Genomic DNA, 14,553 nt, shown 5'->3' with positions numbered 1-14,553 from the left:
TTCTACTTCTGATGGACTTATTTGGTTATGTCCCATAACAGGAATTACATATTAAAATATGTACTAGTACTGAGACATTACCTTCCAACTTACTATTAAAAACGACTCAGAGAAAAACTATCCTTGTAATATTCCTGATACTATACTTTTCTGTAAGTTTGGCCTTATTTAAAAAATTGCTTGTGTCTTTTCAGATTTTCACATATGTAACTACAATAATAAAACAATTATGAGAATGTTAAAGTTTAAGTTGAAAATCCAAAATGAAGGAATGAAGAATTGAACATATCCCACAATTTATGGACCACAAGAGAGAAACATGTGAAAGTAATAACTGAAAAAAAGCATAACATAGAAAAAATTAACACTGATATCGATCACATTCAGAAGTGATAAAGTTCTCTCAATTTCTTTGCAGCAAACATTTAAGAGCATAGCAATGCCAAAAATAAACGAAAATGATCCATTCAGTTTTTAGACACAGGTTACTTAGAAGGAAAGAAATACTTAATATACTTTGAAACCACATATTTGAATTCCCAAATAAGGTAATAAATACAAATGACACTTTATCACAGATGATACTTTCACATGGAAATAAATTCTTGATGCCTTTAAAATTCCTAATTTCCATGAATATTTCAGTTATGAAGATATTACAAAATGGCAAGAGAGATTCTTTGAGATCTCAAATTAATAAAAAGCTGGAGAAAAGTATACATTAAAGGTCTTGACAAATATGAAGCATGATCGTTGGAATCTTGGTAAAAAGTAGTTTTTCCTAGCTTCAAGGCTCAATTTTGATTCCTTGAACTGTCCAACATCAACAAGACACCATCGGTGGATGTTCTTTTAAGAAAGCCAAGGAGCTGCCCTCCTGTCAGGAGCCCGTGTTGGACTGAAGAGGTTTGCGATATTTGCACTGAATCCAGACTCGGTACATTGTCAGCTGTTTCCCTCGGTTCACTTGCAATCGGCGATCCACTAGGTTCTGAACCTTTTCCAGTCCAGCAGTCGTGAAAAGTGTGTCCAATTCATCTAGTTTGGAAAAGACATGTTTATTATATTTTAAGTGGTTTCAGTGGGGCTGTTTAGCTATAAATGCAGCCGTGACATGGAAACAGCAAGTTCATGTTTAGGTAGGGAAGTCAAACCATCCGTGAGGGGTGGCCTCGAACCCGGGCGAGAGCCTCTCTCAGAGTCAGCTGATGGGGAGGAATTTTCACAAATAAACCCCTTAATATTACATGTAAAAATCTACATATATGTATATCAAAGCCGTGGGTTTTTTTGGGTTTTTTTAAGGGGAGAGGTCCCATCACTTTAACCAAAGGTTCAGAAAAGCCCTGCTGGCCGGGGGCTCAGCAAAGGAGTGATCCTAAGGCGCTGGTGGAGGAGGAAACCTGCAGCTGGGCAAGCAGCAGAGGAGGGCGGCTCTGGGGGGCAGCTGGAACCCAGTGAACGCTAAGTTCACCCTAACGCTCCTGGGGCACAATCCACTTACACGGTGAAACAGCGGCTCTAGAGTCTTGCAAAACGGGCTATTTTCCCATTTTGAACACAGTGACAGGGAAGGACAGAGAGCATAAGAACAAGGTGGAAGACTGAAGGCTTATGAGCTGAGCCTATCTGGAGAAGAGGGGGTGGTTCAGGTTGGCTGTGAAGGACAGAAAAGGCCAGGAAAAGGCTGCAAAAGGTGGGAGGAGGGCCGGATGGTCTTACTCCTGAAAGTCCACGGACGAACATTTAATATGATTTTTGGGAGTGTTAGCATAAAGGTAAGTGTTGCTTTCATACCTTGTGTGAAGAAGTAAACTCTGGTGCCATCACCTCTCACATAGAAATTTTCAGATAGACATTGACCTGCAGAGCGATGTGGCAAAAATCAGAGAAACTTTAACACATGCGACTGAGCCCCGTTAGAGTTCTGTTTTGTGCTCAAGCAGGTTGTGTTTCCCCCTTTCCCTGATTAAATAAATACCATATACTTTTTGTTAAAAAAAAAAAAGAAAAATAAGCAAACATGAAGCAATATAGCTACATTTAAGGAAAGGAAACTTAAAACAGCCACCAGTATCATTTTAGTGACTGCCATTTTGCATGTCTCTCCACATGTCCACACACATATTCATAAGTATGATGACACACACGTCGTTTTTATCTTGGACGCATTCTCCCTTCTGCTGCTCACCGCCCCCTGACTTTATGCTATTTTGACATCCTGGTGTGCAATCTTTCACCTTTTAAATGTCAACATAATCTTATTTGCTTTACTTACTTGTGTATCTCTCTCCAGCCAGTGCTATCTGTGGGATCAAGTTTGAAATACTCGTCTGCACACTGCTTTTCTCAATTGGTAATACAATGGAACCCCCGTCCGACACCCACCCAAGACCAGTGGAATGGGATCTACCTCAAGTGACAAGCATTACATTCCCCTATCCAGAAGCATTCACTTTGTTTCCAAGGCTTAGCTTATGTATATATTATGGGCTGGTTCTTGAGAAATTCCCCAAAGGACTGTTGACTCGAATAGATAATACATGGTGCTTTTATTTATTATTTTAAAAAATTACTTATTTTAGAAAAAGGGAGAGAGGGAGGGAAACATTGATTTGTTGTTTAGATACACCAGGGTGCTTTTAAAAAGGTTGTTAACAATTCTTATTTTACCTGTAATTGAAGAACATATCTCTTTGATTTGGCCAGCAGTAGTTTTAAGAACTGGTATCTCATTGTTATTTTTATTTCCTCCAAGTTTTGTTTCTGGCCACTTAAATATGTTCTTCTGTGAATCAGTCCTAAAATATCCCTCCCTGTGTTTTGGGTGGGTCACTGATCTTTTCCGTATCAATTTGCTAAGAGTCCCTTGAAAAGCACAGATGTTATTAAGTCTTTATCTGTTTTACACACCAAAAATATTTGTCTTTTAACTTATTAATGGCATCATTTGCCATACCAGATTTAAAATTATTTATGTACTCAAATGTCTTTTTTTCTACAAATAGCTCTTGTAAAAGTAGCTCTCTTGGTTAAAAAGACCTCTCTAATACCTAGATTATACAAGTCTTCAAAAACAGACCAGCCCTGTAATGTATTAAGTGGCTTTGTATGTGGAGCTATAATTCTAGAGTCTCTATTCTGTTCCACTGATTTTTATGTCTATTCTGATGACAAAACCATTGTTTTGAATATAGTAGCTAAATACCTTTTTTAAACCGAAGCTGAGCCATATCATGGCGGCCATAGTCTCGCAGAAGTATCATCCCTCCAGGCTTCAGAAGCCCACTCAGCCTGTCGATAGCCTTCTGCATCCTGTGAGGTAACAGGGAGTGAACATCAGGTCTCTTTAGGGACAGGATTCCTTTTCCTCACTGCATATTCTGAAAACCCAGTGGACTTCGTAACCCTGAAATCTTAGATCCTCTGTCCTTGCTTTCGTTAGAACTGGAGCACACATCCGAATTTACGATGTGTCTTCTCACAGCTGCGGATAACATGCTTCTGCCTTAGGGCTCCACAAGGGGAGTACATGCTCTGCCTGGCTCATTTCCCACGCTTCCTCGGCTCGCCTCCTGCGGAGCCATCTCTGCCCTGACCACTCACTGCGGGACTAACAGTGGACTCATCTGCCTGCCCCACCAGGCCCAAGCTCTTTGAACACAGAGACTGAATTTTTCCATTCGTTAAATAAAGACTGAACCTTAAGAACTTAGCATTTACATAGTGACAGTCAGTATGCAAATAAATACCATGGCCAGAGCGTTTCACATTTCCTTCTACACCTTCTATATCGAGGCCTGGGACAGGTTTTGGCTTTTCTTACTTAGAAGTATAAATGCTGTAAAATTACAAAAAAACATTTGAAAGTTTATTTAAATAGTTAATAATTTATTTTTAACTTTAATGCTTTGTTTCAGTCCGTGTCAGTTTTTAAAAGTTTGTAGCACTCAAGCTTCTGCAGTCATTCATGTTTTGAGCCAGACCAGGCCCTTTGGGCTGTGCTCCATCGGCCTTCACTGCACACTCACAATATCCCTGTCAGGTCAGGGGACTCAGTGCTATTCTGGAGGAAACATGGGCTAGGGAAAACCAATCACCGCCCCAGGCTTCCAACCAACACTGCTTCTCTGAGACAGTTACTTCACCAGGAAGACAAGTTGCCTATGTCTATGAGGCTTTAATAGTGTCCTTTAGAGTATAGTAATTGTCTTTTATCTAAATTGATTTTATGAAATTCTACTGAACTTCAGTTTTCCATAGAACTTAAGTATCAGAGAACGGCAGAGTTAAGCTTCACTGTAAATGTTATGCTCTTGATAAGTTTCACTTATTCGGAACATTTTAAAAGGCCAATAATGAGGCACTATCTAACAGTGGTGGCACTCACAGTTCTAAAACAGCATGCTGTGAGATAACAGGAAATTTCTCCATACACCCATTAAGAATGGCTCCCTCCTTTTTTGGGGATATTACACCATAAAAATGAAAAGAAGAACCAAACACTAAAGTCAATAAGCAGAGGTTTAGAAGCTGAAACAAAAGCTGAACTTCAGGACAAATTTAGGAAAATGGTTGAGATGCTTCTATTACTTTAGATGGAGTGGCTTCTGTCTATCAGCCTTGGCTGGTGTGGCTCAGTGGACTGAGTGCTAACCTGAGAACCAAACGATCACCTGTTTGATTCTCAGTCAGGGCACATGCCTGGGTTGCCGGCCAGGTCCCCAGTAGGGGGTGCATAAGAGGCAACAACACATTGACATTTCTCTCCCCCTTTCTCCCTCTCTTCCCCTCTGTCTAAAAGTAAGTAAATGAAATCTTAAAAAAAATAAAAAAGAGGACTTTTTATTCAGGGTCCAACTCTGATAGCAAGGCCCCTCACTAAAGCTGTTTTTGTTACACTACTAGTTAAGGGACCTATAACTTACTTGTCTGGAATAATTGCTGAAAGAACAAATATGAGGACGATGATATCAAGACTATCCCTGGGAATTGGGTAATTCTTATCTTCATCACACAAGTCGTGAACAAAGGCAAAACACCGAGAAGGATCATATGCTAAATTTGTCTGCAGACAGTTGGGAGAGAGAAACACGGGTTAGAAAATGTTCACAGAGCCTCAAGACAAGTTAATCTTGCTTTAAGTATAACTGTGGCTACTTTCCTCTGAGGGGTAGAGCTCGAATCATTAAGGCACACGTTCTTACTCAAAGGCTAAGAACCAAGAACAACTCTAGTGAAGAGCCTGTGGAATCTAACTGGTGTTTTTAAAATGGACTGTTCCCGATTCCTCTACTTTATACTGATGCAGAGATAGATCTGAGGACTAGAAAATGATCAGGTAGGTAAGTGACCAAGAGGAAGAAGAACCTCATAAGGAGAAAGACAAAACATATTGAAAAAGCATGATTTAAAATGACTCCTGATCCAACTATAGCATATTACACTGACCACAGAATTCTACAGGAAAATGTTACTTGTAGCAAATGCAGTTCAGGGAAACTTTTCTTTTCACATCTCTTTTCTCCAAAAATCTGACTTTGTTCCTCATTGGTCACAGCTAATTAAAAAGAGCAAGCAGCTGGGCTGGGTCAGCCGGCCTCTTCCTGGGGACTTTGGATCAGGGACAGTCATTCTGGTGAGATTCTGAGAACTTCCGAACAGGGTGGACCTGCAACAGGCTGGGAGGGACAAACATGTTGGGGCCACGTGCAAAACCAGAAGAAACCTATTACTGAAAGCTAGTCTGCAAAAAGAAAACAAATTTTAAAAAGGCAATGGAGCACTGGGCAGCGAGAGATAAGACACTGTGAACTTGAGGGAGGTGTAGTAATAGAAGGGGTGGCAACATCTTACTGGCCAGTCAACTTGCCTTGGTATATGACACCTTTTCATGGCTGAGTTTCAGTCCTGGCTACACTTGACACTCTTGGGTTCTATGACATTTCACTTTATTGGCTGAATTTGTCTACATGTTTCTGTGACTTGCAACTCAAAGAAACTTGACTGAACAATCATCTCATTTCAGTTCTTCAAAAATATGTTTGGAGAGGTCAAAAGACCTGCCCTGGCTGGTGTGGCTCAGTGGATTGAGTGCTGGCCTGCAAACCAAAGGGTCGCTGGTTCGATTCCCAGTCAGGGCACATGCCTGGGTTGTGGGCCAGGCCTCCACTGGGGGATGCTCGAGAAGCAACCACACTTTGATGTTTCCCTCTCTTTATTCCTGCCTTCCTCTCCCTCTAAAAATAAAAAAAATCTTTTTTAAAAAATTAAAAACAAAAAACAAAAAATCCTGCCCAAAGTTCTACAGCTGGAAAGTGGCAGATTCCATATTTATGTCTGACCCTCTCCCTTATTCCAGGTTGTTTCAATAAATCTTTGACTTTCAGACCACAGTACAATAAGAATATAGCTAGAAACCATGATTTTTTTAGGAGACCCTTTCCCTTTAATTAATGAAATTTACTGATAGGGTCACTGTACTTACCTGAACCAGTTGTATAGCTGTGGAAGAAAAATCACAACAGTAAACAAAGAGTCTTGGGTCACTGAAATGGGCAGGAAAAACAAACAGTAGAACAATTACATTACAAACTGGATTATGCCTATTTTCTCTCCTGATTAAGAGTGAAACTATAAAAGGTATCACAAATTAACAATGTGACAGGTTTCAAATCTCAATGGTTTCCCTAATGATAAAGGTAACTTATAAATCAGATTAAATAAAAACAATCCATTAACAGATAATGTAGAGATCCAAATCCCCTATAACCCACTGTTATAGTTGATGCAGTAAGAGCTTTGATAAACAAACCCCACTTTCCTCCTCTTTGCTGTCATAGTTAAACTTTATTACAACATACTTACTTGTTGGTTTGTAAAATTGGAAAGACTGTGTTTCCCACTCCACAACCAACCTGCAGACAGAAATGAACTATTAATCACAGAGCTTCCCAAATTAATTACCTGAAGCTAGGTAAGTAATCAACAATAGGTAACCTTACCTAACTGTATTTGGGATGAAGTGGTGGTCAGAGCTAAACAGTACCCATGACATTTCCTGACCTTGACCTCAGGAGCCCTTAAAGAGGTAGCATGGGCTTTCATTAGCAGGAGGAAGCTGGTCTCAAAAAAGGGCATGGGTTGTACTTTCTGAATTCTAGTGAATGGTCCTGTAAATGAATTCTTTTCTTACTGAGCTCCATAGTATCGCAGAAAAACATTTCTAATAGACTGGGCTGAAAAATTGATGAAAAGGGAACCATTATTTCACTGTCCTAAATAGTGTGCTGGGTGTGATAATAATAAAAACAGTGACTATTTACTAAAGGCTTACTACATGCCAAACACTGTTAGCTATTTTACATACATTATTTCAATTAATCTTCATAAAAATTACGAGACAGAGAGAGCCAGAAGTCCCCTTCTGTTTGGGGATGTGAAGAGACTAGTACAAGGTCATACCACAGGACTCAGTCTTAAGCCTAATGAGCTTCCAGTGGAGTATGTAGTCACCATTTGTGAATTTACATTACAGTACCCACCTAGACACTTTTCCAGGTCTAGCCTTGCCTCTGCAACACTGCGCAAACTCAAAAGACAAGGATTCTCCCATGTCTGAGAAGCAGGCACCATTCCAACTAACCTCTCCACTTTATAACTGTATCATAAGAGAAGTAACAGAAATCATCTTGGGACTCTTGTCACAGATGACACGTGCAACATGACCTACAACTTCCAGATGCAATATGGTGTTCCCAGGGAGCCCCTTGGGAGATCTTTCTTTCTTTGCCTCAACCACCAGGTATCTTGGTCTGCATTTAGGGCATTTCAGTTAAAAAATGGAGGTGTTTCTTGGCCAGCATTAAGAGTCAAATCTTCATCAGACACATGTCACTTACGGTCGGCCCCTCTATACTGACCATGTGCACATTACTTTGCTAACCCTACTACCAGACAATAAAGGGAGGTTACCTCGAATATGCGGTAGGTGGCTGAGGATCCAGGAAACTCATCAGCAGGCATCTCCAAGTGACTGAGTTTCTGAGTTACATTCTCTACCACAGGTAGGGTCTGTGTTTTATGCCCAAGGCTGTTTGAAGAGCACTCGTGCTGTTCTTCTGTTATGAAACCGGGTCCATCCTCACTGCTCTTACATCCAGGCACTTGACTCCTCTTGTTCTCTGAGAGCAAATCCACCAAGTGATTCTGGTTTTGACTAGGGGCTAGCTCTGGGAATTCAGTGAAAAGCCAATGTCTGTCCTTGAAAAAGCCATTTTCGTGGATTTTGTAGAAGTCATTCCAGTATTTGTGGGCATTTATCTCATAATCAACTGTAAATGTTTAAGGGAAAAAAAATTTAAGAACCATTTCTCAGTATTTTATTTGTATCTAATGTCAATTGTCACCTTGCTTCATCGAATATCATTTTATATTAAAAGTATGCTCAATTAGAGCCATTGCCTTGGAGATGGAGATCATTTAGTCCTACCACCTGTCCTGCTTGAATTCTCTCCATAACTTGTCCTTCCATGGAATCCAACTTCTGCCATGACACTTACTACCTACCAATTATTTTCCCACATCTTTCAACGGCTCTTAACTATTAGAAAATTCTAATGTTAAACAAAAAATTCTGTCTAATCACTTTTGGTAGAAAGGCACTACCATTTCTCAAGGCCAACAAAACAACTCTTTTGTGTTTGAGGGCGATTATTTTCCCCTCTAGATCTTCTTTCACAAGCTAAATATCCCAGGTTACTCAGTTTGTTCCCATGTGAACTCAATGGTTCTGATATAGGCAGTTCTTCAAATATGTCTGTGGTTCTTTAGAATGCAGAGCCTAGAAATGAATTCTACTACTAATAGATACTAAAAATAGAAAGAAGGCTAAAAGAAAAATAGAGAATGCTAACAAGGAAAAAATGTCTTCAGATGAGAAGAGTTTTGATGTCAGAGAACAGACTATACTAAAAAAGTGTTGACTATTTAAAGGAAAGCTGTTGTTTAAGGTGACCAAGGTTGTCCTAGATTTCAGTTTTCTACTCTTTGTTAATACAGGATCTTGATTAACGTCGTAGAAAAGAATAAAAATCTAAGAAATTGGCCCTGGCTGGTGTGGCTCAGTGGACTGAGCGCCAATCTGTGAACCAAACAGTTGCCGGTTGGATTACCAGTCAGGGCACATGCCTGGGTTGCGGGCCAGATTCACAGTAAAGGTGAGTGCGAGAGGCAACCACACATCAATGTTTCTCTCCATCTTTCTCCTTCCCTCCCCCTTTCTCTAAAAATATACATAAATCTTATTAGAAAATATCTAAGAAATTGGATAGTTCCACCACTGCTACTACTAACTGCTTACCTCTGGGCAAGGCACTTAGTGTCCTGCGGTCCAAGTTTCTTTAACTGTAAAAAGAGGATATTGGACCACATGATTTTCAAAATCTCTTTAAACTTTAACTTGCTTTGATCTAGTCCCTGTCAAACTATGTAGGGTAAATATTTTGTAACTGGAATTTTTTAAAATGTTGTACAAAAATCTTTCAGTGGGTACTACTCCCCAATTTCTAGTCCTACCTTCAATTGTCTCTTAGGATATAGGCCCAGCCAGTCCTAGTTTTACTATCTAGGGATATTTTTCAGCGAAATCATCCACCTCTTCAGAAGCAGTTTCTTTTTCTTTGGCTAGACTTATCTCCATTCTGTTTCACCCATCCTTCCTTGGCCTTAAATCCTCACAGCCGACACACAAGGAAAAACACGTAATTCGTTAGTCATTAGTCCCCTCCTCCAAAAACACTTAGAATATAACCACTTGAATCTAGCTTCATTGGTAGGTAACATTTCCTCAAAGTGTAATCATGTGTTAAATACATCCTCTAAGACAATCTTATGGAGGTTGCCAAAGGCCAGCCATATGAATATGGGTCTAATCGATGTAACTAAAAGCTAAAACACTAGAAAATAATATCAACCGAAAACAAAACGTCCTCTACACCCTAACAAGATTTTACCTGTTTAACCCTTTTCCATCCTTGCACATCCCCTCCCTCTCCGGTTCTATCCCCGAGGCCAGTAACAAAGGCTCTTAGCAGCCTCGGTTCTCTGGCCTCCCGGAAAGCGCATTCAGCAGCACGCTGGCTATGGATACCATCGAGGGTCGCCTTAGGCTCACCTTGTTTCTCCTGGCACACCCGCTGGGTACTGTTCTCCTGGACTTTCCTCTCCGCCGCCTCGGCCTGCTCTTTCGACCACTCCACATTGTCCCTGGGAAAAGCAAACAGGCAATTTAGGGGCCTCATGTTCCAGCTGCCGGCAGGGTGAGTGGCTGCCTTCGGGGCGCCTCTTCTGGGGAAGCAGAACGACTCGAGTTAGGGCAAGGGGACTCGTAGCTGGCGGTCAGGGGCTTCTCGGAGGGTCCAGGGCGGAAGGACAGAGGACGAGCCGCAGACCGGAGGAAGGGAAGGGCGGTTACCAGGCATTGTAGTGGAAGACACGCGCCGGATCGCTCAGCAACCGGTTCCCAAACTGCTGCCTCTTCCCGTTGTCCGCCGTGGGCGCGCCTTCAGGACAGGAGCCTGCCATCATACCGGAGCCGGAAATACCTGCCTCTCGGTAGGGCGAGAACTTCCTGCGGGACCACGCCCCCTTCCGGAAGGCCCGGGATCTGGGCGGGAAAAGACGGAGGAGGGGCCGGGCTGCCCGGGCCGTGGGTGTCGCGGTGGCGCTCGAATTCTGCCGTGCGGGGCTTGTCTCAAGTTGGGCAAGGGTTCTGGTGGGCGTGCGTGGCGGCAAGAAAGTGAGAGACGTTTTTCGCTTGAACCTTCTTTCAATGCTGGGATCCTCTAACAGGTTCCCCTGTTTCACTCAAGTTGTAAGACAGGAAAAATTTTGAATCACATTGAGAATTATGGATATCAAATTCCACTGTAGAACTAATAATGGCCAAAAGAAGTGAGGAAGATAGGTCGCAGAGTGAAGAAATAGGGCAATTTTCCAGCCTCTAGAATCAGTTTTTCATAGTGTGCAAAGCTATTCCTTAGGCTTTTCTCGGGGAAAGATATGAAATAAATAACAGAAAGGTCGCCGCTTTTATTCCCAGTCAGGGCGCATGCCTGGGTTGTGGGCGAGGTCCCCATTTGGGGGCGGGCGTGAGGGAACCCATCCGCGTATCTCGTACATCAATGTTTCTCTCCCTTTCTCGCTCCCATTCCCTCTCTAAAAATAAAATAACATCTTTAAAAAAATGTACAGCCTAATAACCTGTTTGAATTAATCCATACCCAAGCTTATTTGCACACTCAAGATTGTAATTCATACACAGATACAGTTTTGTTAATACATTTCAGCCTTACATTTCTGTTTCAATAATTGCTACAAACTGATTCTCTGAAGAGCCTCTAAGAAGAAGGTATGCCGTCAATATAAGGTTAGTTGAGAAGACTTCTAGAAGAGTGATGATTACCATTTGGAAGGAGAAAAGAAAAGGGTTCATTATTTGAGTAGTGCGGTACTGGACTTAGCGCATGATGATAACCTGTGGTCATTTACTCCATTGCAGATTCTTTTCCGTGGTCAAAACTAGGGGGAGCAATGAGAGATTTTATACCTCTCCCACGAAAGAAATGGGAACAATCTCCAAATCTTCTCTGATCACAAAGAAAAATACATGAGTGAATTAGAAAAGATAGTAAAGAACTTGTATTTTATTGGAAGACAAAATAGTTTTGCCATTGTCGTGGTCTTTTGAGCTGAAAAATTTTGAACAAAACCTCCCTTCCAAGTAAATACAAGTATTCCTATCTTTTCTCAAGGCCAGCTGTTTGCAGATATGATGGTTCATTTATACTTATTCTTGGCATCTTGTTCTCTCATCTAAAAGCTTTTCTTCTCCCCACGCCAAAAGCCGTTAGGTCTCCCAATCAGCAGTCCCACTGCATAACTTCTTGCAGAGAGCTTACTCTTGACTTTACTTATTATTGTATTAGTTCCAACAATTAGAATCATTTAAAATGTCAAACAACTTGGGCTCTGTTGATGAAATGTGTTAAAGTATCCTAAACTTAACTTTTATGCCATTATCTTTGCTTGGTCTGTACAACTCATTTTTCGTCATCTTTTGAGGCACTTCAAATATTTTTTTCCCCCAAGTAGTTTGGAAGCCTAGGCTGAGTCGTGTGTGGTGAGCCGACCGCACGCCGCACTGCGTTTCAGAGGAGCTAAGGGGCCCCCTGCTGGTGAGTAGTGAGAACTCTCCTAGCTCAGCGGGTGACATGGGTTCAAAGCATGTAAAAGGTTTAGTACTCCAGTTTGGATTACTGCCTTGGGTGTCAATCCGGGACAGCGTAGTTAATCGTTTCACGTTTTTCTTTCGGTTTCAGTCAGTGGAAATTCTGGTCTCTGGAGGTCTGCGTTCTGGAACTGAAGAGCCAGGGAAGGCACCCTTGGTATCCCAAATTGCTCTCCTTAAGGTTTCACAGAACCTGGACAGCATTTGTAGCAGCCCTAGATAATTGAATAAGCTGGTTTAAAAACTTTAATTTTAAAAGAGGTTTTCTCCTTTTTTCTTATTGCAAAGTAAATGTTTATTGTAGAAAATTTAGAAGATACAGGTAAGACAAAAGAAAAAAATACGACATCCCATATGTAATTTAACCCATTGAACACTTTGGTTTATATCCTTCCAGTCTTTTTTTTCTAATTTACTTATAGAAATAACTTATAAGTTAAAGTATTTTTAGAGCAAATTGCTTCGTGCCCCTATTTTTAACAGCTTCATTGAAGTATAATTTACCTATAATTAAACCCATCCATTTTAAGTGTATGGTTCGATGAGTTTTTGTATAAAATCTATATTTGTGCAACCACCACTATAATTAAGTTTAAGAACTAATCCATAAAGTTTCCCCATGCCTCCTAGCAGTTGTAGCCTGCTTGTAAACTTAATAATAGTTTGTGAATATCATTCTTTTACAGCATCATTTTAATTATTATGGTATTGTTTTACATAGCTGTACCATGATTTATTGGACATTTAGTCTTCTTTAAGTTTCTTACTTAAAAATTCACATGATAAACACCCTTGTAACAAAATCATTTTGTATATTCATGATTATTTCTTTAGGAATAATTTCTAGAAGTGGAAGTACTAAAGTCAGTGGTTATAATTAGCTCCATTATTAAGCTCTGTGAGGTCAGGGTATTTTATCTGTTTGTTTACTGTTGTTTATCCAGATCCTATATAACTCAATAAATAATTGGTGAGTGACTGGCTGAGTACCCGTTGCTATCCTGTATTCCATCAGAGAGATGCCAGTGTATACTGTCACCAACAGTATATGTCAATTTATTTTTTTTTATTTATTTTTTAACAGATCAGTTGTTTAATTAGGTTTCTCAAAAGAAATTTAGAACTTCATTTTGTGAGGATAAAGCCCGTTTGTAAGAGCAAACACAGAGCAGAGATAGCCTTGGAGCTGAGGGACAGCTTTGATTTTTGGCAGAATTTGTGAGTCCACGGCTTTCTGATCAACCTTGCGTTGCTCTGTAATCTCATATTTCTCCTTCTTGGTGTCGAAGATCTCCCCCTCCTGGTGCCTGGGCTTGCGCAGCTTCTTCTTCTTGAAGTAAGCATCAGTGAGATGCTTGGGGATTTTCACACCACTGATATCAATTTTGGTGGAGGTGGCGATGACAAATTTCTGGTGTGTTCTACACAGAGGAACTTGATTAAGGGCCAGAGGTCCAGTCACAAGTAGCAAGCCACTGCTCAGCTGCTTCAGGAAAACCACCCTCTTGCCTCTGTGGCGCCCAGTGAGGATGATGAGAATGGTTCCAGGAGTGATGCTGGCCCGCAGTTTTCTCACATGTTGACTGAAGGGTTTCTTGCCGTGGCTCAACAGCTTTCGAGGCACATCTTCAGTAGGATAGTATCTAGGCACTTTGCGAAGTTTAACCACTCGGGTACCACCATTCTTGTCACCACCAACTGGCTTTGTGACAGTAGCCATAACTTTCTCCTTCTTTTTCTTTTCAATCCTGGATTTAGCTGCGGAATACTTCCTCTTGTACATGGCCTTTCGGGAATACATGGCTGACCGGGAATACCTGCCAATTCCTCTGACTAGGACAGGGTTTCGGCTGCAGAGGGGTTTCCCCTTCTTAGGCGTCTTGGCCTTAAGGTTACCCTTCTTAACCTTGCCACCAGCATCAGCCTTCCTGGCTTCAGGTTTCTTCTCCTTGGTATCCGGCTTCTCAGTTTTTTCGCCTGCCATCTTGCAAGATGGGAAAAAGATATATGTCAATTTAATAGAGAGAATGTATTAGTGTACATTTTAGATTTTCCAGAAGAGATCTACTTAAAAATATTATGTTATTATTCCATTGATTCAAGGAAATATTTCAAGAATTCTAATATCTTGGCATCCAAACTATATCTTTTAGATTTCCAATTACACTTGCAGCCATACCCCACCCCCCAAAAAAATCTCTTGTAAAACCATAAATCGTGTTTTGTTTGGGGGTTTTTTTTGGTCAGAAAACATCATCATTTAT

General features: G+C 40.9%; 2 protein-coding genes across 2 annotated transcripts; both read right to left on the bottom strand.

The window, feature by feature from the left end:
• Positions 1-301: 301 nt before the first annotated feature.
• Positions 302-10,601, bottom strand: METTL2A (methyltransferase 2A, tRNA N3-cytidine). Its single transcript, XM_054574823.1, has 9 exons — positions 10,475-10,601; positions 10,175-10,266; positions 7,975-8,333; positions 6,868-6,917; positions 6,488-6,548; positions 4,929-5,068; positions 3,209-3,315; positions 1,798-1,863; positions 302-1,038 (listed from the first exon to the last, which is right to left on the bottom strand). Exons 1-9 carry the CDS (start codon positions 10,585-10,587, stop codon positions 881-883), a joined length of 1,146 nt encoding a protein of 381 aa, XP_054430798.1. The 5' UTR covers positions 10,588-10,601; the 3' UTR covers positions 302-880.
• A 2,777-nt stretch (positions 10,602-13,378) lies between these two features.
• Positions 13,379-14,287, bottom strand: LOC129071527 (60S ribosomal protein L6-like). Its single transcript, XM_054574822.1, has one exon. It carries the CDS (start codon positions 14,271-14,273, stop codon positions 13,407-13,409), a length of 867 nt encoding a protein of 288 aa, XP_054430797.1. The 5' UTR covers positions 14,274-14,287; the 3' UTR covers positions 13,379-13,406.
• Positions 14,288-14,553: the final 266 nt, after the last annotated feature.

This window comes from Pteronotus mesoamericanus, unplaced genomic scaffold (genome assembly GCF_021234165.1).
Source record: "Pteronotus mesoamericanus isolate MK-2021 breed Mesoamerican mustached bat unplaced genomic scaffold, CSHL_Meso_final contig_269, whole genome shotgun sequence".
NCBI lineage: Eukaryota > Metazoa > Chordata > Mammalia > Chiroptera > Mormoopidae > Pteronotus > Pteronotus mesoamericanus.
This window is presented reverse-complemented; position numbering and strand designations above follow the sequence as displayed.